The 24,894-nt window shown below is 36.0% G+C and overlaps 3 protein-coding genes across 3 annotated transcripts in view; 1 reads left to right on the top strand and 2 right to left on the bottom strand.

Annotated features, from left to right (window-relative positions):
- The window catches only part of LOC148955385 (proteasome assembly chaperone 1-like), a 42,345-nt gene extending 22,612 nt beyond the window's left edge, over positions 1-19,733 (bottom strand). The window contains exons 1-2 of the mRNA XM_089101939.1: positions 19,544-19,733; positions 13,579-13,661 (exon numbers count right to left, since the gene is read on the bottom strand). Coding sequence (XP_088958065.1) covers positions 13,579-13,661; positions 19,544-19,638 — 178 coding nt within the window. The 5' untranslated portion in view covers positions 19,639-19,733. The remainder of the gene's footprint in view (positions 1-13,578; positions 13,662-19,543) is intronic.
- On the bottom strand, positions 7,766-9,868 carry LOC148955386 (uncharacterized). Its single transcript, XM_089104949.1, has 2 exons — positions 9,811-9,868; positions 7,766-8,819 (listed from the first exon to the last, which is right to left on the bottom strand). Exon 2 carries the CDS (start codon positions 8,810-8,812, stop codon positions 7,766-7,768), a length of 1,047 nt encoding a protein of 348 aa, XP_088961075.1. The 5' UTR covers positions 8,813-8,819; positions 9,811-9,868.
- Positions 19,686-24,894, top strand: part of LOC148955384 (macoilin-like) — a 71,765-nt gene continuing 66,556 nt past the window's right edge. Inside the window, exon 1 of the mRNA XM_089101927.1 lies at positions 19,686-19,816. Within this exon, the coding sequence (XP_088958053.1) occupies positions 19,737-19,816 (80 nt within the window). The 5' untranslated portion in view covers positions 19,686-19,736. The remainder of the gene's footprint in view (positions 19,817-24,894) is intronic.

Raw genomic sequence — 24,894 nt, 5'->3', positions numbered from 1 at the left:
TTATTTATAGTGAAGCGTTTCTTAGTCGTATGTTTACCCGAATATTTAACACGTAGCATTTTTCAATACCATCCAAAAAACTCAAGTCATCTTAGAATTATTTAAACTACAGAGTTAATACCAACCTCGAAATCTCAGAAAAACACTCTAGCCTTATGTATAGTGAATAGTTTTTTAGTTGTATGTTTACCCTACAATACAACAAACAGAATATTTCCACACCAGCCACAAAAATCAATTTCTAATTGAATTATTTTAAAATAAATAGTTACCACCTCCCTAGAAAGTTCAGAAAAACACAATAGCATTATTTATAGTGAAGCGTTTCTTAGTCGTATGTTTACCCGAATATTTAACAAGTACCATTTTTCCACACCATCCAAAAAACTCAATTCCTCCTAGAATTATTTAAACTAAATAGTTACCCCTGCCCTAGAAAGTTCGGAAAAACACGATAGCCTTATTTAGAGTGAAGCGTTTCTTAGTTGTATGTTTACCCGTATATTTAACACCTAACATATGTCCATACCTTCCCCAAGACACAAGTCCTCTTATTAATATTTTTACTAAATAGTTACCACTTCCCTAAAAAGTTCGGAAAAACAAGATAGCCTTATTTATACTGAAGCGTTTCTTAGTCGTCTGTTTACCCGAATATTTAAAAAGTACCATTTTACAACACCATCCACAAAACTCAGGTCCTCCTAGAATTATTTAAACTAAATAGTTACCACCGCCCTAGAAAGTTCGGAAAAACACGATAGCCTTATTTATAGTGAAGCGTTTCTTAGTCCTATGTTTACCCGAATATTTAACAAGTACCGTTTTTCCATACCATCCGCATTAATTCAAAAACGTTCAAAAATTAAATAAAGAAAAACAAGTTTTTTTTTTAACTCAAAGTAAGGAACGACGTTAAAACTTAAAACGAACAGAAATTATTCTGTATATGAAAGGGGCGGTCCCCACCACACCACCACGCTTTTTACGCAAAATTTTGAATTTCTAACTACAATATTTTTTTTAAAAAATAAAAAACTTTAGCGTAAAGAGCGAGGCGTTGAGGTGGGGGCAGCCCCTTTCATATACGGAATAATTTCTGTTCGGTTTAAGTTTTACCGTCGTTCCTTGCTTTAATTTAAAAAACCTTGTTTTTTTTATTTAATATACTTAAGAAGTGACATCAAAAGTATTGTTTTAAGTGATGGTAGAAATTATAAACATCACGTAGATACGATCATTAGCTTTCGAATGAGCCATTAAACGCCAATCTAAAAGTGCTGGTAGTCCACTAGCCCCAGCTTTTCCACTTGAGACATTGTACCAAAAGTGTCGTTTTTAGTGCCGTTTTGAAGTTGCTGATGGTTGAATTTATAGGAAGAACGTAGATATGAGTAATATCTTTTATACGAGCTACTAAAAATCTGTATAGATACCTGCGATACCAATACGCCCAAAAATAATACGTCCGATATCGATACACTGTGTAGCCCTTTCCCCAGGGGACTTGGAGGGTCATAATATCACCAACACCAAATATATTTGACTCTAGCAATGTCTCTTGTAATCGTCAAATCTATTAAGTATCTGATGTAAGCACCCCATTCTTTAATTACCCGTGAGCCATTCTTAACCATCGCAATACCTTTACGCTAATACCTCTTCGCAAAAAATTCGCAAATCTCGTAAACTAAAGAAGTAATTATATCACTGTTGTTAGCTTCAACAATAATCTCCAATAATGTAAATGCACCACTCATTTTTTTCCTCTACTAATATCCTTGCAAATAAAAACTATTCTCTTTGAATTCAATTCTCTTACTAATATGAATTGTAAAGAAAACAAAAAGATACACCGGTTTTTCCGAGACGGATTTAACCTAAAAAAAAACTTGTATATCATGAAATAGAAATTCAGTTAATTGTGTCAGAAAAAACTTGTCCTTAATTTGACCGGTATTAAATGACCCTGGTAACCCCAATTCGTTTAAAGTACACATACATATCCATGCCTCAGGCCTAGGGTTCAAATATATAGATGCCTGGCCCGTGGTAAGGCATATTACGCAATCACTGGTGAAAGTACTAGATAGCTTACTACTTGCATGAGTCATACCCCTTTGAGCTTATGCCGATATCGCTCTGCCGGCCTTAGGGCTTCTTTGTCATTTCCAGCCTGAGAACAAAAAACAAAAAAGGGAATACGTGATGCAGGGCTTTCACTATCCCAGAATTTTCAGGGACTTCCTCGAAAAGCTACGTGTCTCCTCGAAAAAAAATTGGTTCCCCGAATCCCCAAAAATTACCTAATCACGGTGTCACCCCTAGTGACTATCCTTAGCAAATATTATTTTACATACCATAATTTTTCGCTACTCTGTTGTTCGTTATTTTTCGTCTTTTGTGTTACTTTGTTTTGTAAAACCAGACCGATACAATTTAAGCATAAACGGTTCTTCATATGTTCATAAAAGTATCATTTTCCCGAATCTAGATTAAACCATTTCGAATTCAGTATTCCGAATGCTATAAGATTCTTAGATTTACATCATTCGTGGTCAAGACAATCTCGACAAGATTAGCCAAGAATTATACTTGGAGTTGTTTACGGACCGTTTAGTTGGATTTTGGGTTTTTAAATTGAAAGAAGGAGAATTGTTTTGAAAGCCGAATCATGAGTTTAAATTTTATTTTCTTTTGCTATTTTTGGTTTAGGACATACTGTGTTTTTCCCATCAACATAAATCTTTCAACACCATCAACATAAATCATCAACATAAGTCATCAACATCAACATAAATCTTTCCTATCTTCCCACTAGTTCTGAATTTTTTCTGGATGAAGCGTCGTTATAAGGAGGTTTCCAAAAAATCAAATTGAACCTTTTCTTTGGAATCTTGGTTTTCAAATGGATACTTGTCCTGGCTTTTTTTACTATTGACTTTTTATCTTATTTTACGATCTTAACGAAGTCTGCCTTAATGTCTTTAGTTGTTTTCCATGCTCTGTATCCGTCCATCACTGCATGTGTTTATTAAATACTTTCCATGAATTATTGCATTCGTTAGTATTGGGTAAAAAAACGCACATTTGATTTTTGATTTGTTAAACTTCTATTGTTACCAGCTTTTATTCTGCTCGGTGCAAGGTAGCCTAGAAAAGTAATCTTTTTTGTTGTTTTTAGTACGTAAGTTTTTCTTCTATAAAGGCTATGCAATTAAGGTATCAAAAAGTTAGGTTTGGTATATGGGATTTTATGATTGTAAAATTATTGCAGCTTTTCTTAAAGGTAAGATTACATGATGGGTAAAACCGTGTGTTTTCGAATAAATTGCACAGTTTAGCGCATCGACTCGAGCCAGAAACAAGTCTAGCAATGCGCAAAACGCTGCGTTTTTTCGAACGATTACCTATTCAACGACACATTTTAATGTTTCCAGTCACAGATAATGAAGTCAAGGCTCTAAAAATGTCTGTTTTATATCATTGTATGATCGATATGCTTTTTAAATTGAAAGCTATTGGGAATATTTTTAAATCCGGATGAAAAACGGGTAATCAACTCCACTCAGAAAACTGTAAGATTTGGCGCATCGTTTAAGCCTATTTTCATATAACAAAACAAATAGCTCTTGCATCCAGGGAAGATCCCATTTTCAACCCCCTCTCAGAAGTGTAATAATAATAAAATACAACTTGCGTGATGCTAAATTTTTGGGACAGTTTTAGTCCTGCAAGCCAAAAACATTTCCATGCTTTTACCTAACCCAATATCCCCCCCCCCCGACAATAGTTGAAAAGACGGGACTGGTGGGATGCTTCATTTCTTCTGCAAAGGTTTGATGATGCTGGGTTTTCATTGAATTTAATTTACCTTTTCTGAATTTAATTGTATCCCTTCAAAAATAGTTCCTTGTAGATAGCTGTTAACTTCTATGGGACTAGTACTATATGAGATAGCACTTGAATAAAATATGTTATAGTTTAAAGACAATTTTTTAACTCCCCAAATCTTGCAGAATCATCGGAACACACCTGAAAGCAATTTTTTTTTATTTTTTATTTTATTTTTTTTTAACAAGGATTTTCACTAGTGGTTTAAAGTTCCGAAAGCCGCGCAAATATTCTCGTTTTGGCTTCCGTGATTTAAAAATTTTATGAACTTTAACCTTTTGCAAAAAATATTTATCAGCAACCAATCAGAAAATTCATTACGTCAGTCTTGGCGTTAGATCAATCAAATAGTCACTGGCTTGAATGTCGGATATGGGTTACTGGGTCCACAGAGCTCACGGACAGCTTTAGTTGGTAACTCAGTAATCTTATTCAAGTAATAAAACGCCAGAAAAAATGCTTTAGTAAAGGGCTATTTAAAAGTGTAAATATTCTAAGTAGTTAACACAAATAAAATTGATGTCAGGTTTTCTTAAGATGTAACTACGCGATGGGCTTTTAGCGCACAGATTAAAGTAGAATAAATAAAAGGCAACGTGTTTTTGCTGCCTATTTGAAACTAAGTCAAGGTTTTAAGGTGTCGATTTTCAGTGATCCCAGGACCTACATGATTGTCAACGTAAAAATATTCGAAGTATTTGTACGATTTGCACGGCACAAATTTTCGCGATTACTTCTAATTTAGCTTAGATTTTTTATCATGAGTTCTGACCTTAGTCGGATCTGCCATGATATATAAATTAAACTGTTTCCCATACTTTCAGACATTGTCACCTATAGCCTAAGAAATGCCACGAAAACAAGACCCTGTCAACAAAGAGTGGCTATATAAAGAAATCATTGTTAATGGTAATCGTGTTACCAAAGCTTTCTGCAAGCATTGCGGTTGTTCATTATTTGAAAAATACTTGTCATAGCTTGGGCGCCAGACCTCTATAATGTGACAACTAGGTGATCAAAAAGACACAGTCAGTTTGACAATAGTTTCCGACTATATCGACCACGCAAAATCTGAATATGGGTGGTGGCAAAGCTGGAGGCGACGGCTTGACCTTCTAAAATCCAAAGAACACCCTTTTTGGCCTATAAACTTTGTAAATCCTGTTTATTTTTTTTTAAGTTTGTACTTCTCCAATTTAGTTGCATGACATATCCTATTATTCCTAATATGGTCGTCTTTTAGAAAATGTTTTTTTTTTTTCGATACCTTGTATATTCACGGAGCTATAGGCTAATATTTAATAATTTTCCCTGAAAATCTCAAAATTCAAATGTTTATTTCAAGGTAAAGCACGTATCTCGTAACTTAATATAATTTTTGTATTTTTCATCTTTTAACAGAATTTACCTTGGATATTAAGCTTCACATTGCCGAACATTTTCAAGCTCCAGCTGTTTGTTGAAGCTGCACAGAATTTTTTTTCAAGTATAAGCCAAAAATGTATGCGAAAATGTATCTTTGCCAAATAGTCATATTACACAATATTCTACGCTAGAATTTAGCGTAGATTACAAATATCAACGTTAATTTTAAACCCAATATTAATTTCGTTTGTTATAGGTTAATTACTTATTTGTAGGCCTATTTTTTTTTTTTTTTAATGGTACAGCGAGACATGTTTATATGCTAAATTTTGACGCCGAGTCTAACGGTAGTGTTGACTTGGTCATCGTGTTTCAACTTTAGTTGCTATATACTATTTAATTTGCTATAAGCTCTGATTTTCTTGAAGTACTGTACATCTATATAAAAATACTTGTATTTTTATTAAAATACTTGTATAAAATACTATTGGGTTGAAATTAATTGAGTAAAAATACAAGTAAAGCCTGTCAAAATACAGTTCCAGCGCATCCCAACGGTTTTCCCCCAACGTACGAAAAAAATCCCGCTAATCCTCGTCTGAATCGTCGCTGTCAGCACCACATCGCCCACCACATGCGCAAAGAATGTCGCATGGCTTTATCCCCAAACAAGGGCACTTTTTACTGCACACAGTTTTACAGTAACAAAAGGTCGAAGCCTTGTTGACAGTTAGAGGCCAGGGGGTCAGCGCTGAAGTCACTGGACTGACTCCTAAACTGTCGTGATGGGTCCAGCCAAACTCAAGTGGGTTGAAGACACAGGGCTTAGAAATCACAGCCTGAAGAATAATGCTCCACTGAATTATAGCTCTCTTGACGTGATATACGAAAGAACCATCTGTTGGGGGCAAGCTGTTCAAGTTCTTTTATCTGGGAAATAAATGAATTCGGAGGTCATTGAGAGAATCAAATTCGGACTGTTTTTTGCTATATACCGATACAGCCAATTTCGTACAGATACGCAAGATTTCGGGCTCGTACATAATGATGTTTCGGATATCACTCCTCACTTTCAGTGTAAGATCAGCTTTGATTCAAGAATCAAATTTCTTGAATGAGCTGTGATTTAACAGCAGATGTAGCAAATGTTTTTTTGCCCTTCGAGAAGAAAAAACTGACCGTATCACATCTACTAATGCAATGTAGCAGCCCTATTGACTCTACCAGAGCCCACGATGTTCTGTTCACAATTGTATGGATCAGAAAGACTTTGTCACGGAACTGAACGTAGAGCTCGGGTTCATAGCCCGGGTCACACCTGCAGAGGAATATTTCGCGATAGTTCTGTAATAGAATGACCACAATGTCTGTATCATTCGCTTCAACAATGACTTCGGAACATCCATTTCTGTAGCATTCGGCAACATGGAGAGCCACACACGTGTTGGCTTCTTCATGTGTGCTGCACAAGGGAGCTTCGTAGTCCGGGTTCGGATCTAATGTCGTTTTGGATGGGACCAGTTTTAGGACCTTCATTCTGTCACTGAATCCGCCAGAGAGGTAAATGGTAAATCTTATTTCAGAAAGACAGACATGGCTCCACAATTCAAAAATACATTCGATAAGTCTTGCCTTACTCTCTGACTGCATAAGCACGATATCCCAGTTTTCTAGCACCATGCTCTTCGTAACGATAAAACTCTTCGTCACTGTATTTCCTCTCCGCTCATGACATCCACTACTGTCTTTTAGAACAATAGGATTCCCCTCCGAAAATGCCTGGCTATATTATGTAGCTTCAGACCCAAACCATGGGTGTTAAGACTTGCCTCGAAATCTAAGTTGTCCAGTGCAAAGTGTGCGAAGTCTCCAGCTTTTATACCATCTGGTACATAAACTCCAGCAGACTCAATTTTCATTTGTACTGATACTGCTTCAGTGGTAAGTACTCGCTGCACTGTACATGGGCTTATTGTTAAACCTAATCTGTTTAACACAGCTGTTAACTTCTTACTCCGAGTCTTATGGTACAGATAGACACCTAATGCTGAATGCTTGGGTGTGTCAATTTTTCCAATCTGGAACAGGATATCCTGAGCCAAATTTACCACTTTTCCTTCTACATCAGCAGATACACTATACCTGGTATTCAGGTCAGTTGGTGGCTCCCCAATATCACTGAACAGGAATGCTAATGTGTTGAACAACATAGGGGGAACCATCGAATTTGCAAACTCGAACGACAATTCGGTGTCAGATTCCCGCTTCCTACACTGACTGACTTTTTCAAAAATCTGAGTTTTTAGTCTCTTCATTACATAGTAAAAGCCTCTCCTATCATCCTGGTCATACACACTAGAAGCTCGGCTTGATCCTGATCTCTGTCAGCTCCTTCCGCACCTGCTATTTTTAAGTTCGAACTCATCATTGATAGGGAGCATAGTAAGCAGTTCATCCTCAATATTGTCTGCTTCATGACTTCCCATTTCGACATCCAGACTTTCTATTAAGTCGAACTCAGACAATCTACGTCACCTTCACTGTTGTCGATATCACTAAGATCAGAAATGGAACCTGAAATGCTCTCACTTTCAGTTGAGTCAGATTCAATCAGCACTGAAGACTCATTAACACTTTCAAGTAGCTCGGCAATCTGTCTGGTCATTTCTCCAGCATTTACTGAGTCTTTCAGGTAAAAGAAGTTGTGTCTACCAGATTTGCGATTCACCCTCAAATCCCTGCCAAATCTGTCCTTCAATTTTCTCTTAAGTAGCAACATATCCCTATCTTCCCATTCTAAACCAGACCTTTTCAGATAATCACCAAAAAGCACTGTTAAGTCCGTAGTGGTATAGATCCTGCCACTTAGAAGCTTTGGACAGATGTCTTCCAACATCTCACTGCAAATGGCAGCTCTAATACGGAATGCCCCATCACTGTCTGGTTTACTACTCAGAAATTTTAACATACACCGTTGGTGGTATTTGGCTTCAAGAGCAGTAAGGTCTTTATCTTTACACCTGGCAAGAAATTCAGGATTTTGTTGCCATAGTTCTTCTGCTTGTCGACGCACTTTGTTCTGTCTATCAAGAGTCCGAATTTGATACACATTCAGTTTCTTATTTTTAGTACTTCCCTTCATACTACAGAATAAGCAGCAGGTTTTATAGTCAAATTCAACATCCCCAGCTTGGGATTGAGTCCTGCCTGGCAATGCTGGTGGACTTTGAATGCTTTCTTCAGTAGCTGATGCTTGATCAGCAGTTTTATTGTGGTGCTTACAACGGAGGAACTTTTTGCAACAGGCTTTGTGCCACTTGTGCTCCTTCTCATGAAAATCTGGTTCATAAGATTGTTTTTTTAATGCTCTGTAAGCTAAATTGCACTTGCACCTGACTTGAAGGACACTCACAACTCCACGTATGTCTGTAAGCTTATACAATTTCTCATTCTTTGTCTTGTTCTGGCAAATAATGCACAAAGAGAAATTAATCTTTGTTTTATTTTGGGGGCTAAGCATGAAGCGCAGATGTTTTCCCTTCAGCTTTTCCATTGTTGACCTAGAAAGAAAAACATCAGAAATTGTCTTTAAAGTCCACTTTTTACAAACTTTACACAAAAATCATTTCATATTGCTTTTTTTTCATTGCTGACCATGCCAGTATTCTTCATATTTACCAAATCGAGCAGAATATCATTGCAGTTTAACTAAGCTAAGTACAGGAGGCTTACTTTAGTGTCCCAGTTCACTTTCAAGCCATGCTCGCTCAACTGGCAAACAATTTATTGTAAATATTTTAAGTTGTTGATAGGCATCGACTAGATTAGGCATAGGCTAGCAGTCAGGGATATTAATTATTTTATATATAACCATCAATATAATGTACTACTTCAACACTGTAGTAGTACACCACAGGATCTGTACCTCAAAATTTGAGACCTATGTCTAACCAACAGTGTACTACTCCAGGTATAGCATAGTAGGACCTACACCATGTTTAATGTATTACTGATGGTGGGGTGTAGTACTCAAATTCTGAGGTACAGATCCCATGGTGTACTACTGCAGGGGTGAAGTAGTACATTATGTTGATGGTAGTACATAAGACAAGTAATATCCCTAACTGTAGGCTAGGGTAGGCTGCGCCAAATGTTATATATACCCAGCATTTGGCGTAGGGTATCCAAAATATTGGATTTGTGGTGGATTGGTTTAAGGTCGTCTCAGCAACATCAAGACTAACATACCCTAAAAAATGTCTGATCTAACTTAGCCTAATTACAGTATAGGCCAAGTCTACATAGAAATGTCACAAAATGTCTATCAAACAGTTTGAGATAAAAACTCATTCTTAATTCCAACCCGGTCTTTAGTTTTCATCTTGAAGCCTAATACTCAGTTTCTGTTCACGCATTTCCAGGAATCTGAAAGTTATTTAGCCTACCTGTCCATGACATTACACAGTTACATAAGGCAGGCATTAGGCGTCGTTCAGTTCCTATTCTTAGCTCTAACCACTAACAGTACAGCTTCTAAATCATACTACCAACCTCAAGTTTAATCAGCAACAGAGTTCACAAGATTGTTTCTTTCACGAAAGCTCTTTTTATCATTTTCGTCTTCTTCTTCCTACAAAATGCGTACCTGGGAAATTTGATCTCAAGGTGGAGTAGTAAAACAATTAGCCTATAATAACCGAAGTTGATATTTGGTTGAAAAGTAAAGTTCATATTCAGATTTGGCGTTAAATTCTGGCATAAAAGATGTGTCATATCATCATTTTGGAAAAATGTATTTTTGCATATACATTTTGACGTATACTTTTTCAAAAAATTCTAGACGGCTTCACCGAACAGTTGAAACTTTGAACTTTACGGCAATGTGAAGCTAAATAGTCAAGGTAAATTCTGGAAAAGGATGAAATATCCAAAAATTATAGAAAGGTCCAAGATACGTGGTTTAGCGGAAAATGAACCTTTGAATTTTTAGATTTTCGGGGAAAATAAATAAATATTAGCCTATAGCTCCTGGGCTATACGAGATATCGGAAAAAATCTAACATATTCTATGAGAGGACTATGTCAGGAACAAAATGAGATATCACGCCACTATATCAGAGTGGTAAAACCTTAGAAAAAAATAAAAAGTCTTTTCACGTTTTATAGGCCTAAACAGAGTCTTTTTTTGCTTTTACAAGATCAAGCCGTGATCTCCAGCTTTGGCACCACCCATATTCAGATTCAGCGTGGTCGATATAGTCGGAAACTGTTGTCAAACTGACTGTGTTTTTCTGATCACCTCAACTCAGAAATAAGCGAGATACGCTTTAGTGGCGCCCGGACTATCACCAAAAGCATCACCTTGCGGTATGTGAAAAGGCACCAATTGACATCGGTGAATATTATGATATATAGAAATCATGCATTTATAAGAAACTCGCTGCTGCAACAAAGAAGCATATGAAGAAGGAGTCGTGTGAAAGAGGCATTGGTACGGAATCTGAAGATGCCAGCACTGATTCTAACAGTTCTGACGAAGGTGGCTCTAATCAAGTTCCGATATTTTCAAAGGCTTTGGCTGGAACATCATCGCTTCCCAGTACTTCTGGATCTTCTGTTCCAACTCTCCTTGTTTGTTCAAGTTCCCTCCCTCTTCCTTATGTAACCAAATTGGCGCAGCAACCAAAACTTACGTCTATCCAAAAAGTTATCATAGAACAATAGGAAGCCTGTGAAAAAGCTTAGGCTCGTGCATTTTATGCATGCAATATACCATTCACTGACAAAGCTCTCTTCCTTGAATCAGTTGAAACTAGCGGCAAGCGGCACACTGCGCAGTTTGTAGCTGATGAACTGGAACGAGTTGCTAAGCTTTGGTGTACTGCTATGACTAGAGACTGGAATGCAACGATAGGGATTGACGCCATTTGCCTTGATAATCCTAGTGTAAATAAACTTGCTAACTCGTTATTGAAGCAAAAATATCCCCACCTTCAAACAATTGGGTGAATCCCTCACATTTTGAACCTACTTGTCCATGACACAATGAAAAGCTTAGACCAATGTGTCAATAATATCTTTAAAGTCATCACGTTTGTCAGGTCTCACCAAACAGATCAAGTTGTCCTTAACGAAAAGCAGATTGCACTTCTTGGCAAAACTATCAGCCCAGAACTACATATCAAAACTCGTTAGGGATCTATCTACCGATCTATGCGCTTTTTGAAAGAGTCGTGGGAACCTCTACGGTTTATGTCAATGTATAGAAGGTGTGATATAAATGAGGGTATTCAGGTGCTTTTTGATGATGTGAAACTGGATCAATTAACAGCCTGTCTGAAATTCTTGAATCCAACTTCACTTGGCTGCCACTTCATTGAAGGAGAGGAAGCTCTTGCTTCGTGTGCCATCCCGTACTTCAATTTGCTACAGCGGCATTTCCAGGAGATTGTACCGTTTTTGCCAGTCTCAAAGGCCGAGGAAAGAAAAATCCACAAGTACCTAGAAAATAGGAGGATATTTCTCCCGCCCTGGATGCAGCTACTCCACTTGATCCACTTTTTGGTGCAAACTCACTGACAGAAAATAAGTTTACAGACGCAATAAGTCGAGTAAATGAGCTTGCTAAGTTTCCCTGCCAATTTCGGAAGGATGGTGGTGATTCACTTAACGAAAGATCTGAAGCTGATTTTGTCGGGGTCCTGAACACAGAACTTTGTAGCCACATCTCCAAAAGTGGCCCATTTTCCAAATCATTGTACTTTGAGACTGCAAAAGCTGTCGAATTGGCAGCTTGTTGGTGGGATGTTTTTTTTTGTTTTTTTGCGACTTTGATGCTTACGGGAGTGGCTGTAAAAATCTCAACAATTTATGTTACCGTAGCCTCCTGCAATAGGCTCTGGTCAGGCTATTGACTAGTACAGACCCACCGTAAAAGCCGCATCAAGCATGAAACAGCGAACAAAATTCTAATGGTCCGTCAGTCGCTTAATAGCAAAAAAATTGGCATGACCGTGCAGCTTCAAAAATGCCTGGAAATCAACGTTAAAGACTGGAAGGGATGTTCACGCTGCCATCATGTCTTTCTACTAATAGTTCACAGCCACGTGATAGTGGAGATGGTATGGTGGAAGATGATTCACCAGACGTAGCGTTTGAAGATGCACCAGATGATGAGGAGGAGGAGGAGCAGCAGCTGCAGCTCTAGCTTAACTCTTGTTACCTCTTATAAAGAATTATCTGAATCCTAAAGCGCAATATTTTATAATTTTCCCCCGTGTAAACGAAGTAGGAACTAAACAAATAAAATAATGCAAAAATAATATTTTTTCTTATCAATCTGTTCTTATATTTTCCTTTAAATTCGTAAGTATTTGAAACTTACCGTTTATGCGGTAACTTACGGTAACTTACCAAAGTTATCGGTAACTTATTCGGTAAGAGTAAGTTTCGAAACTTACTAGTAAATCTTGCTCACTACTGAGGACTAAACAGGTCTGATGACTCAGGCACTTCTCAATTATTAATCGAAGAGCCAAAATTTGGTCAACAGATCCTATATCCTTCCTAAAACCACAGTGTCCTTCTCTTAAAACTTTATGTACAGCCTTAATAAGTCTAAAAAGTATCATCATACTAAGTAAGTTGCTTCCTACAGAAATAATTACTAGATAATTCCCCCTTTTCAAAAATCATTTTCATAGTCTTCAATAATTTATCTCGAGCTTCACAACCACCCTATTTAAAAAGCTCATTTGCCACACTACCACCACCAGGGACATTATAATTTTTTAATTCTTTTAGTACTGTCACTAATTCATCACTAAATAAAGCTTCCTTCACTTCCAGAGTGTCACAAACTTCTTCATTCTTCCCAAATCTTTTCCTGCAGCTTTATCCCAGTTTAGCACATTCTCAAAATGATAGCACATTTTAACATTCTCAAAAGGATGGAATATCATTATATATTAGACAGTCAATGAATATGACAGTCAAATTACAGTCAGTGACAAATAAATAAATTGATCGAAGTAAAAATCGTTTTCAGTAAAGCACAAACTACGCCTCGGCCTTTAGAAGGCTTAGGGTCGTTAGCCCTACTCCTATGTGTGGTAGTTTCTGTTCATTTTAAATTTGCTTAATTATTCCTTGTAATTTCTGTTCCTCTTGGGTTTGATTTATTAATTGATAGTGCTTTCTGTTTGTTTTAAGTTTGTATCATTTTTTTTTTGAATTTATTTCTACGTGTCTTTGGTATGCGTATGAGAATTTCATTATGAACAAATCTTCTATCTTGCTACTATGGATCAAACTTCTTACCTTTGCTCATAAGGCTATCAAACACAAAGATTTTCGAATACCCATCAGATATTATACCTTCATATTGCTTCACAAGTAGCTCACTGAAAAATAATAAGAGAAAGATTAAAGTCAATTTCATTATTTTGACAATGCAGCTTAATTTTCAAGCCTCCGCCTCACAAAAGGAAATATGAAGTGTCTTCCATATGAGCAAAGACTTGAAATAATTTCCGTTCCAGCTTTTAAGTGTAGAACAGGTCGAAGACATATAAAACCTTCAGAATGGTATGAAGTATTTAGAATGTCTGGAGTAGATCCCTAATAAAAATTTCAGTCATTACTATAACAAGACACCACTGCCATAAAAATTACCTTAGAAGAAATAGCCAAGATAATGGAGCAAACAACTTCAATCAAAGGCTGATAGTGCATGGAAGAATTCACTGAATAGAGTTTCAACAATGGCAAACTTAAAACCGATTTTGTAGACCTTCGAGGCTATTCAGCAATAGCACGTATGATTGTCCAAACAAGGAGTCAAAATATTCTATAAGCTGCATTTCAGTATTTTCTTCTTATTCATGTATGTTTTAATGAAAAGACTTCAAGGTTGCCATTATTTTGAATTAATTAATAAAGCTTCTAATTTAGTAACAACATGGGGGGTTCTTCTAGGGGATTGACTAGTTCTTCCCAAGGGAAAGCCATTCACACGATACATGTATGGTTCTGTTAGGGAGGGGTTAGGGGGGGGGGCCAAATCCACCCTAAGCATAGAGGCCTAAAGACCCTAAAAACTGTATCAAAAGAGAGAAATGAGAAATGAAGATGTTTAAATTTGATAGCTTAGATTTCAATAAATGGAGGGTCGAGTGTCATTTTTAAAACTCTAAAGTTTACTCCCAAGGTTCTGTTTAAATGATTCAGCTTATAAATCAAATGCTAAGCTAGATTGGTCAACGGGTAAAGGCTTCGGCTAGTAACCAAAGGCTCGCGGATTCAGCTCCTACACCGGTGGATATCTCTACCATTTTTCTTGTATTATTACCAATCCAAAGCTTAGCTCAAACCCCCTCCCGAAACTGATAGCTCTAATTAGCTGTTATAAACCTTTTCCGATAATCTAAACTTACGTTTTCATTTGCTATTTTTATTAGACATCACGAAGCAATGACATTTTCTTTTCAAATTCTTCTAAATTGGCATAAGACAGTTTTTTTTTTAATAAAGGACATCAAGCAGTTCAACTTGAAAGTTCACTTTAAATCTTATAAATAAAAAAAATGCATATCGAAAATTTCGGGAAAGAGCAAAAAAATATAAAAATTAAAAGTACCTCAAGAATCTTGACAAAAACTGGCTCTAACTCTGACATTTGAGGAATAAGGATTTGCAAAAATACACAAAAGATAGACACAAAAGCAATCAAAGCTCACTTGCAACACATAATTCAAAACTTCGAACTGAAGATTGTATTGAAAAACCACTTAACGACAGAAAGACCTAAACTGACTTGAAATTTAGCACACGTTACTTTTACAACGAAAAGTAAGAGATCATTTTTTCTACGTAGGACCTGATCTAGGGGGAGGGAGGCTGGAGCGGGCAAGCACACAGGGCAGAACGTCCGATTGGCGGTAAAATAAGCTAAAGAAAAAATTACGAAGAAAAACTTCCTAAAGGAAGAACTAATTTAACATCTGAAATTATCTAGATTGCAATACCCGTGAGTTTTGTCAAACATAGTTACACGTTTTTAGTAGCCTTTGGCCTTTCCTTCCTGTTTTTCTGTAAGGGTTCATTTATGCATTGAGATGACAGATGTAATGGGCATGGGTGAGGCTTCGAGGTTTGTCTGTTGCCCAGCTATGTAGACATACTATGTAAGTCACTCCTGTTAATAATTTTAAGAGTTTCTAGGGACACCAATTCGCAAAATGAAGGGAGGCAACGATTTTGCTGTTTTTAAACAAAGACGCAATAGAGGTATCTTCCGAAGTTCATGGAATATATTCGAGTATATATTTCTAATAGCACAGTGACACTTTTATTTTGTTTAATCAGTAGCGATAAAATTTATACTTGCGTCATTACTCAATGCTGAAACAGTTTTTAAATTAAAGTGGTAAGCTTTAAGCTATAGAAACTAGCATTAAGTTTTTCCAACAGCTAAAAACTCACCAAAACTGGTATTGTGGCTAGTTTTAACTAACGGATAACAGTATTAAGGGGTCTTCATTTTTGAAGACATAATTTATCTTAGATCAAAAAAAAAGAAAGAATTTTTTTTCAACTGAAAGTAAAGAGCAAAATTAAAACTTAAAACGAACAGAAATTATTCCGTATATGAGGGGGGATGCCCCTTCCATAATCCTTCGCTCTTTATGCTTAAGTTGTTTAGTATTTAAAAAAAAAGCTTCTTATTCTGATTAAACGACCCTTGTGTTTCGGGAATCGTTCTTACAGGATTTAACTTTAGCGTAAAAAGAGAGGCATCGAGGAGGGGACAACCCGACCTCAAATACGGAATAATTTGTATTCATTTAAAGTTTTAATGTTGCTCCTTACTTTCAGTTCAGTTCTTGACTAGACAAATATCGTCTAAGGCGGCAAGAGTCTTAGGCTTACTTGGATGTTTTCGCACTTGGTTTCCGGTTTCTCTGCTAGAGATTATTTACGGTATGTTCATTCAGCTATATACGGTATATGAATGAACGCTTTGGGCATTCTATACTTACCATAGGAGAGTCCAGACAATTCAGAATAAAGCAGTTTGTATCTTGGGGAATTGTGCTAATTTAGTGATACACTTACTTGTTATTGCCATTGTAAACATTTGAGTGTTGGCTTGTTATGGTTAACAGTCATTATCACTAGCACACTGATTTTCAAATGATGCTGTACCAGTCTGTTAAGTGGATATATTTTCTTCTAATTTTGGTTAATATTCTTATCATACTTGGAATGCAGATAAGCTATTATATGAGAAATTAAACACAGTGAGGTCAGCCCATGTGTTTTGTTACATGAGTGCATCTCTTTGGAATAGCCTCCCAGATAGCATTAGGGGCTATGAATCAGTTTTTTTTTAATTTAAATAAAACGTCAAAAAGTTCCCCTTTGTCGAAGTACAGGGTGACAATGGTTTTCTTAAGAAGACTGTTGTTTAGTTTGTTTTTTCTTCTTGTTTGTTGTCTTTATTTTTATGTTGTCAATAATGCAGTTCAATTAATTGTCCCACTGCGCACAGGTAGTTTGACGTTCTAATACTGCCTATATTTATTTAGGTGATTCAAATAGTGAACTGATAAAAATAAATGAATCTATATATTTATCTATCTGATAGTTTTGAAATCCCCCAAATTAAATCTATGAAATTGCAGCAACTCATTTTTTTTATGTTAAGTTAAAAAATTTTTGATTGTAGATGTAGGTAGAACATAAATGCAGCTTTTAGCTTTGGAAAGTAAAGAAGTTATTACGACTGACAGAAACACAGGTGGTATTGGAAAAAAAAAATTATTTGATAACCAAAGCACAGAAATAGGTTCATCTAGTCTCCGTAAAAATGGTTGCTGCTCGAGCTTGTCTACTAGCTTTTGTCAAGTAAACATCCCTTCCTAAGGTGTTCAGTGTCATAATCACAACGGAGAAAGCATGTCTAGTCTGATTAGAATTGATAAGCCAAGCATTCCCACAGGCTCTGGGTGAGTAAACTGAGCATCAAAGATTGAGCACTATATAGACGTAAGAAACTTCTGTATTTCGACAGACAGAACATGCTATCACAAAATCTACAGAACCATAAATGAGCTAAAAATTCAAAAGACTATTGAAAGAGACTCCTTCTTTGTTGATGGTTTGACCTTTACGAGTAGACCGCGTATTCTATAGACATCAAAAGGGTGCTTTGCGAAATTTACCAATGAAAAATAGTTCAATAGAAAGATGAAAGGAAAGAAAGATGAACAGAAAAGAAAGATGAGTTCTTTACCAAGTAGACCTACCAACTTAAAGCCAACTAGGCTGCTTAGCCTGTCAGTGTTTTCGTGAGCAAACCTACTAGGTTTAACCTAGTTAATTAGGTTTAACCGAGTAAGCCTAGGTTTAACCTAGGCTTACTCTGTGCAGACGCAATCTTGTCTTAAAATAATTCTTGAAAATTGCTTATTAATTATCAGCTTATCAGAAAATTTCAGCGTTAATTCTATTGCGCTGTTGATTAATCATGTACCTTGTTTATGTTGATACCTTGTTTATAGCCATCATTTTCAGTCACTTTTATAATTATGCTAAATCTCATATGGAAATTGAGTAGCATCATGAGTCGTCTTTTTACTAGCAAATTTACAGCTGTAATAAAAAATTAGAAAGGAAGCATAAGATCCTAAATCAAAGACGAAGTTCACAACCTAACTAAAAAAAAGTGACATTTTCCAACTATCCCCTTCACTTTAGAATGAAACCAGGTGATAAAGCTTTAAGAAAGTTTTAAATATGTCCCAAGAAACGCAATGTACATATTTCATAAAGTAAAAATTAAGCTTGTAGGTAAATGCACAAGAGTAATTAGAAATTATCAAATAAAAAGGATTACGAAATACTTTCTATTATGGCAGAACAAAATATGGATATTGGCGGAAGCAAGCAACTATTGCTTGTAGCTAGGTTTTAAGACATGAAAAAGAAAGTAATAAAAGAATGGTTCCTAGTTTAACAACTCTTCCATTCAACGTGACACTAAAACAATAGAAACCACTATTACCAATGGATTAATGAACAGGGATTTAAATTTATAACAAACCATTAGGGAAGGTGATGACAGTTGCAGTACAATGGCTGTAGCATTTACTGGTGGGCACAATATAAAATTAGCAATATATCCCCTATGGTTAACTTTTTTCAGTGTGCCAGCCAAACATTCGTATGGTAAAAGTACAAACAGTTTAGTAACTATCAAAAAAATCAAAAGAACTCCTTCACAAAGAAGCGCATCTGTGAACTCATTGCAGAATTATTTGGAATGCAATGAAGTGTAAAATATAAGTCAATCAGAAACATTGACCACAATGTTATTCAAATGGTTGAAAGATTGCATGAACTTTTAAACAAAGGCACAAAAATGTAAGCCTTTCAGGTTTATTTTGCAGTGACACTAAATATTATCCCATTTTTTTTTTTAGATAGCAGCCAATTATTCAGTAAAACTTGAAGCACCTTCCCAGAGATAAATGTTGAAAAAAGCAGAAGATATCCTAAAACCATGGCTGTCTATCTCTTTTTTGTACTGGAAAAACTTTTCTGGCTGGTAAGAAATGCACAAGCCAGCTGATAACTTTATCTTTATAATGATTATGGCAAGATTCTTGTCTTTATACACTGCAGCAACATATCAGCATCAGTGTCAGGGAAGCATCAGGAGCATGGTCTTGTGGTCTGATCAGACTTTGCCAAGGTTTCTTGTTTTCAGTGAACTGTTACCTAATAATGTAGTACAAAGCCAAAGAAACATATCCCAATGGAAAAATGTGTTTGTGTTTGTTAGGCACATTTTATTTGTGCTGTACCACATAGACTGGCTTCAAAAACGAGCACTGAAGGGACGCAACTGTATAAATAATGCCAAAAATTGTCACAAATCATTCCTTATGCTGATGAGATTGATTCTTTATAGAGAGTCAGCAGTCAGCACAATTTTTATCGCAAAAATATCAAAACTCAACTGTGGTTTTTCTTTTTCCCATTTAACAGAACTGAATACAACGACAAATGCAATTTTCGTGGCGATTTGTAGAATTTTTATTTTCTCTGAAAACGACAGACCAACGAAATCTATTATTCAAGCAAATTAATAGATGTCGTGTTACACTCTTCCTTGTGCAAAGATTGATATTTTGTAGATAGCACTTGGAGCTAAAACATGAAGCTACTACCTTAAAACTGTATTTCTACAATTTAAGAACAAAGAAAAACTCGATCCTACCTCTCAATGGCATCGCTGTCATCATCTAATTCAAAATTTTCTTCACCGAGAACCCTAGAATCTGGAAAAGCTATTTCTCTAGATATGGAATCCATTCCCCTATACAATTTGAAATTTTCTCTTGATGTATGTTTGAATTACAAGAAGAAAAGATCATGAAATTATAAATTGTGTTTACAAAATACCTGACAAAATGAAACGCAGAAATATCGACAATGTGAAGGCCAGACGGCCTATTAAAAGGAATAAGTTAGCTGAAGGTTTATATGGAAAGTAAGTCATATTAATTTTCTTTTGTGTAGAATGAAGTAGGCCTATCATGCTTATGATAAAAACAGTTATTTGGCCAAGCTAATTTTTTTGAAAGCTGGCTATATTGTTCTAGTTATTAAGCTTATATTAGAGTAATAAATTTTTTCAGCTTTCTAGATTCCTGATTTGGTAATAGTCCAGAAATAGGCTACCACTCTTCTTGATAAAATAGGCTAGCCTATATAGGCCTATTTAAAATAAAGTTTGGAGTCTAGGCTAGCCAGTAAATATTTGTACCAAATCATATTATTTAGTTTCAAATAAAGTGAATATACCATTCAATGCCTGTTTTTATGCTTATTACAAATATAACAATCATTTCTATCAGAAATGAATTTCAGCCCCCTCCTCCTATATATGTCAATTCAGGATGTATATTTGCACATACTGGGGTGGGGTTAGGTTAGGGGGAGGGGGGCTGAAATTCATTTCCAATAGAAATGATTGTTATATTTGTAATCAGCATAAAAAAAGGCATTGAAGGGTGTATTCACTTTATTCCTAACTCCATAATATGATTTGGTAAATATTTACTGGCTATCCTACCATTGTAGGCTACTCCTTATTTTATGCTCTTCAGATCTTGTGGTGGGCTTTTGGTAAAGTTCTATCAAATCATATTATTGAGTTAGGAATAAAGTGAATATACTATTTGATGCCTTTTTTTATGCTGATTATGAATATAGTAAACATTTCTATCAGAAGTAAGTTTCAGCCCCCCCCTATATATGCCAATTCAGGGTTAGGTCAGGTTGTAGAAATATATACCTTGAATTGGCATATATAAGGAGGGGTGCTGAAATTCATTTCCAATAGAAATGATTACTATATTCATAATCAGCATAAAAAAGGCATTGAGTGGTATATTCACTTTGTGCGTAAGTCAATAATATGATTTGGTAGAGCTTTACTTGGCTTTTTGACAGTGTGTCCCATCCCCTCCTTATTGATGGTGCAAGATAGGCCTATGGCCCTGGGATATTTAAAGAATAAAAGAAAATACTAAAGAAGTAAAATTTATACTTTATAATATGCTATTAAGCTAATTAAATTATCATGTTTTCTATTGTTATCCACTTTCTAAAATCATTCCAAATAATAGGCAGTTTAGTAGGCTAGGTTCATTACCAATTCTTTATGAAGGGTTTTGTGCTAGGGTATAGCCTACTGGAAAGAGTTAGGAGAACAAAACTTTCAGGACTCAATCCTGAACCTAAATCATGGCCTAGAAGATCTGTTGGTAAATATTTAGTGGTTGGCCAGTGCTAGATAGCCTACCATTGTAGATTAAAGGACCCTCAGAAGGAAACATCTTAGTAAAATAAAAGTAGTACTTTTTGATTCCTTACTTTATGCTCTTTTCAAATATTATATTCATGTTTCTGACAATGCACCCTACCTCCTGATGGTCCCATGTATAGTCCTAGGGTATGCACAAAACTTAAAAAAACAATACAATTCTGGGGCTACTTTATAGTACATAGGCTAGCATGTTTTTATGGTAGGCCTAAACCTTTATATTGACAGAAAATTTAGATAGTCAGGAAACAAACTTGCCTCCAGAATGAGAATTCCTTCCTGAATCCAGGATGTCACCAATTAGTGCCCATGAACTCATGAACACATCATTGTACAAGACCCTTACAAATGAAAATTCCAATGCAGCTGATGATAATAGATCTTCAAACACTTCTCTATCCATTGTAGACAAGTCCATCCTCAACATGAATCACTGCCATAAGGAAGTACTTAACCAAAGAAAGCAGCAATTAAATCAAGATTTTTCTGCTCTTATAGCAAATGTTGACCAACTACCCAACAAAATTAATGAACTGAACTCTTTGATATATGCAACTTGATGTGGGCCTTGCATATGAATTTTGAAACTAAACTTGCTGATGAAGCCAAGACTAACCCAAAAAGTTTTGGCAGTACATCTCTAGCCAGGATCACAATAGACAATGTATTAAAACACTGATAACCAAAGCAAGATGGAGAAGTTACTGATGAAGCCAAGACTAACCCAAAAAGTTTTGGCAGTACATCTCTAGCCAGGATCACAATAGACAATGTATTAAAAAACTGATAACCAAAGCAAGATGGTCCTTTACCTTCCCCACCAAACTATAATATAAAAGCCCAAATGGAGAGCATCATGGTATCATCTACAGAGGTCCTTAAATGTATAAAAAAAGTTGAATCCTAACAAGTCACCAGGACCTGATAATACACATCCTAGACTACTAAAAGAAATTGCAGAAGTGATAGCATATCCCCTCACAAGAATCTTCCAGACATCACTTACTACCAGAGAGTTCTCAGCAGACTAGAAAGAAGCCAAAATAACTCCAGTATTAAAAAAAGATGACCACACAAGCCTGAGAATTATTGACCTATCAGCCTAACCTCAATTGTGGTTAAGATGCTTGAATGCATAGTTAATGATTCATTGCTCAAACATTTAACCATAAACAAGATCTTGTTGCCCCAAGCAGCATGGATCCCAGTCAGGAAAATCAATTGAAACAAACTTGTTGGAATCATATGAAATAATTACAAACCTGATTGACCAAGGACATCCAGTACTGCTGCTAGACTTTGCTAAGGCCTTTGACAAAGTGTCCCATAGGAGTATGCATCTTGAATTCTTTTTTTTTAAAGAATTTCATTTAATGTGGACCAAATTTTTTGTAAGTTCCCTTTGCAGTGAGAGATTTTCAAGTAATAATAATTTTTTTTGCTTCCTGAACAAATTTGGTATATTAGTTTTTGTAATTTTTATAATTAGTTAGGGCAATAATGCTACTGGTTCTGCAAGCTAACTTATATAGGTCATTTTATGGTATGAAGAGATTATCAGGTTAATGGACATCCAGGGGTGTATATGGGTAGTTTTTTGGGTTGATTTACAGATTGGAAAGGTTGAACTGATAAGATCACTCAGTCCCTGTGTAAAACCATTTGTGGCTGAATTAACATACTGACAATCCAAAACCTTGGACCAGTCAAAGGATTTCAAATAATCCATGAACTGGGTCATATTCAAAGTATTATATATTCTATTAGACATAGGGGTGTCAGTTTTAGGGGGTTGAGTAGTTGGTAGGGAGGGTAGGGAGAGATAGATTGGAAAGTGGTCTTACAGGTCAGAGAATATTCTTTTGGAGGACAGGTGGTTTCCCAGGGAAGTGGATACAAAAATGTTATCAATTACAGTAGCAGCAGACCTTGTAGGACCAACTCTAGTAGGAAAAAGGATTGTGGGAAGAAGACCACTTGAGGTAAATGTTTCAAAGAAGGTATCACAATCATTTTATTGCTAACATTTAGTAAATTACAATTGAAGTCCCCAAAAACTATTGCCTTATTTTGTGGTAAACTAATAAAACTAGAAAAGTCATCAAACAGATTACAAAAAAAAGGTGTTGGAAATGAGGGTGGTTTATAAAACAATGAAAAAACAAAAGAATTGTCGTCAACACTTATGTCTACAACTATTGAATAAATGAATCTATTATTTATAGGTTGCGAAAATGAGGATTCACAGTCTAATAGCCTGGTGAATTTTAGACTTGACCGGATGTAAGGAGAAATGCTGCCTGAGGACTTGGTTAATTTTCTTTCAATATGAATAGCTTGAAAGCCAGGGAGAGAAAATTCATTAGTATCATCAATTTCTGAAAGCAACATCTCCATTATTCAAATAACATTGAAAGGGCAGTAACCATTAATTAAAATTAAATCTTTAAAATTAGCCCACTGATCCTGTATGCTTCTGATGTTAAAGTAAATTACATTAAGTTTGGTCTCTTCCATTAGCTTAGCTTTTACATTTTTTACAAAATCAAAAGTGTTGAAATATTCACAGTTAATTTGGTTTAAGGGGCTATCAGGGCTACCTAAGGGATTGATGGGCAAATTATTTTGGTCATTGTAATAGTTTAAAACAACATTATTGCACAGTGATAAATGTAAAATCTTGCATAATACATATTTAAATATCCATTGTGGTCTGATTTCCATCATTTCCTTGATTTGAATATTGGAATTCTTTTTCAGCTGACAAAATATTATTGGTGGCAATTTTGGACTGGGATGGAAAGTTTGCTGTTTATTTCTTAGATTTCTTGCCTTTGACTAGGGCTGTGACACCAACTACCATCTTGGGGCTGTGGCATTGTCAGAGCCTGTATTAATTTGCTTTGCAGCTGAGTCTACAGGCTTAACTAGCTTCGATGTGGAATCTATGTCCTTTTTGATGGAAGATAGTTGAGCTATAGCTGTTTGTAAGATGTCATCACCTATGAGTTTAGTGATAGCTTTCTTCTTGAGAATATTTTTGGTTTCCTCAGGTTCATTACTAACCTCAATTAAGTTGCTGACTGTGAGATAAGTTGCAAGCCTTTGCCATTCTTGGCAACTTTTGGAGTGCAGGATGTTGAAGTAAACTTAGGTAAGGGATGGGGGGACTGACTAGAACCTTGAGTATGAACATTGTTTGCCTCTTTAAGAAATGATACTGTATTTGCATCTTCTACAGCAACTGTTGCTCGGCTTCTACTGGGCCAATGAGGTATGGGTTGCCAAGGGATTCTTGCAGCTACAACTGAGTAGGGTAAGTTCATTTTATCAGATGTTCTAAGGATTACAACTTGCTTTTGGTGAGCCAGGCAAGGTTGTTTTTGGAAGGCTGTGTGTCCCTTACTGTTACAATTTCTGCAGAAAGGGTCTGACTCAGGGCATTCACTAATTGCGTCACCTGTTTTCCCATACGTAAGGCAAGACAGATTGGACTGTTTGCAGTGTTATCTGCTGTGGCCATGGGCCAGACAAGTGGAGCATTGTAGGGGCTCAGGCTTATAAATCTTGTAAAAAAGGGACATACCATACAAGAATATTTCTCTGTTTAGCTCAACTTTGCAGGAAATGAGGATTGAATGGCTTGGGTGAAGGACTCCTTCTTTGTTTAAACTTAGCCTTATTGCAGTTGAAGGATTTATGAGAAGGCCTGAAGAATCTATTAGTTCAGTTTGTATTTC

This window comes from Artemia sp. Qi Xiang Cuo, chromosome 2 (genome assembly GCF_049724085.1).
Source record: "Artemia sp. Qi Xiang Cuo chromosome 2, ASM4972408v1, whole genome shotgun sequence".
NCBI lineage: Eukaryota > Metazoa > Arthropoda > Branchiopoda > Anostraca > Artemiidae > Artemia > Artemia sp. Qi Xiang Cuo.
This window is presented reverse-complemented; position numbering and strand designations above follow the sequence as displayed.

Excerpts from the sequence above, each read along its gene's own strand:
- LOC148955386 (XM_089104949.1), bottom strand. The coding sequence starts at position 8,812 with ATGGAAAAGCTGAAGGGAAAACATCTGCGCTTCATGCTTAGCCCCCAA.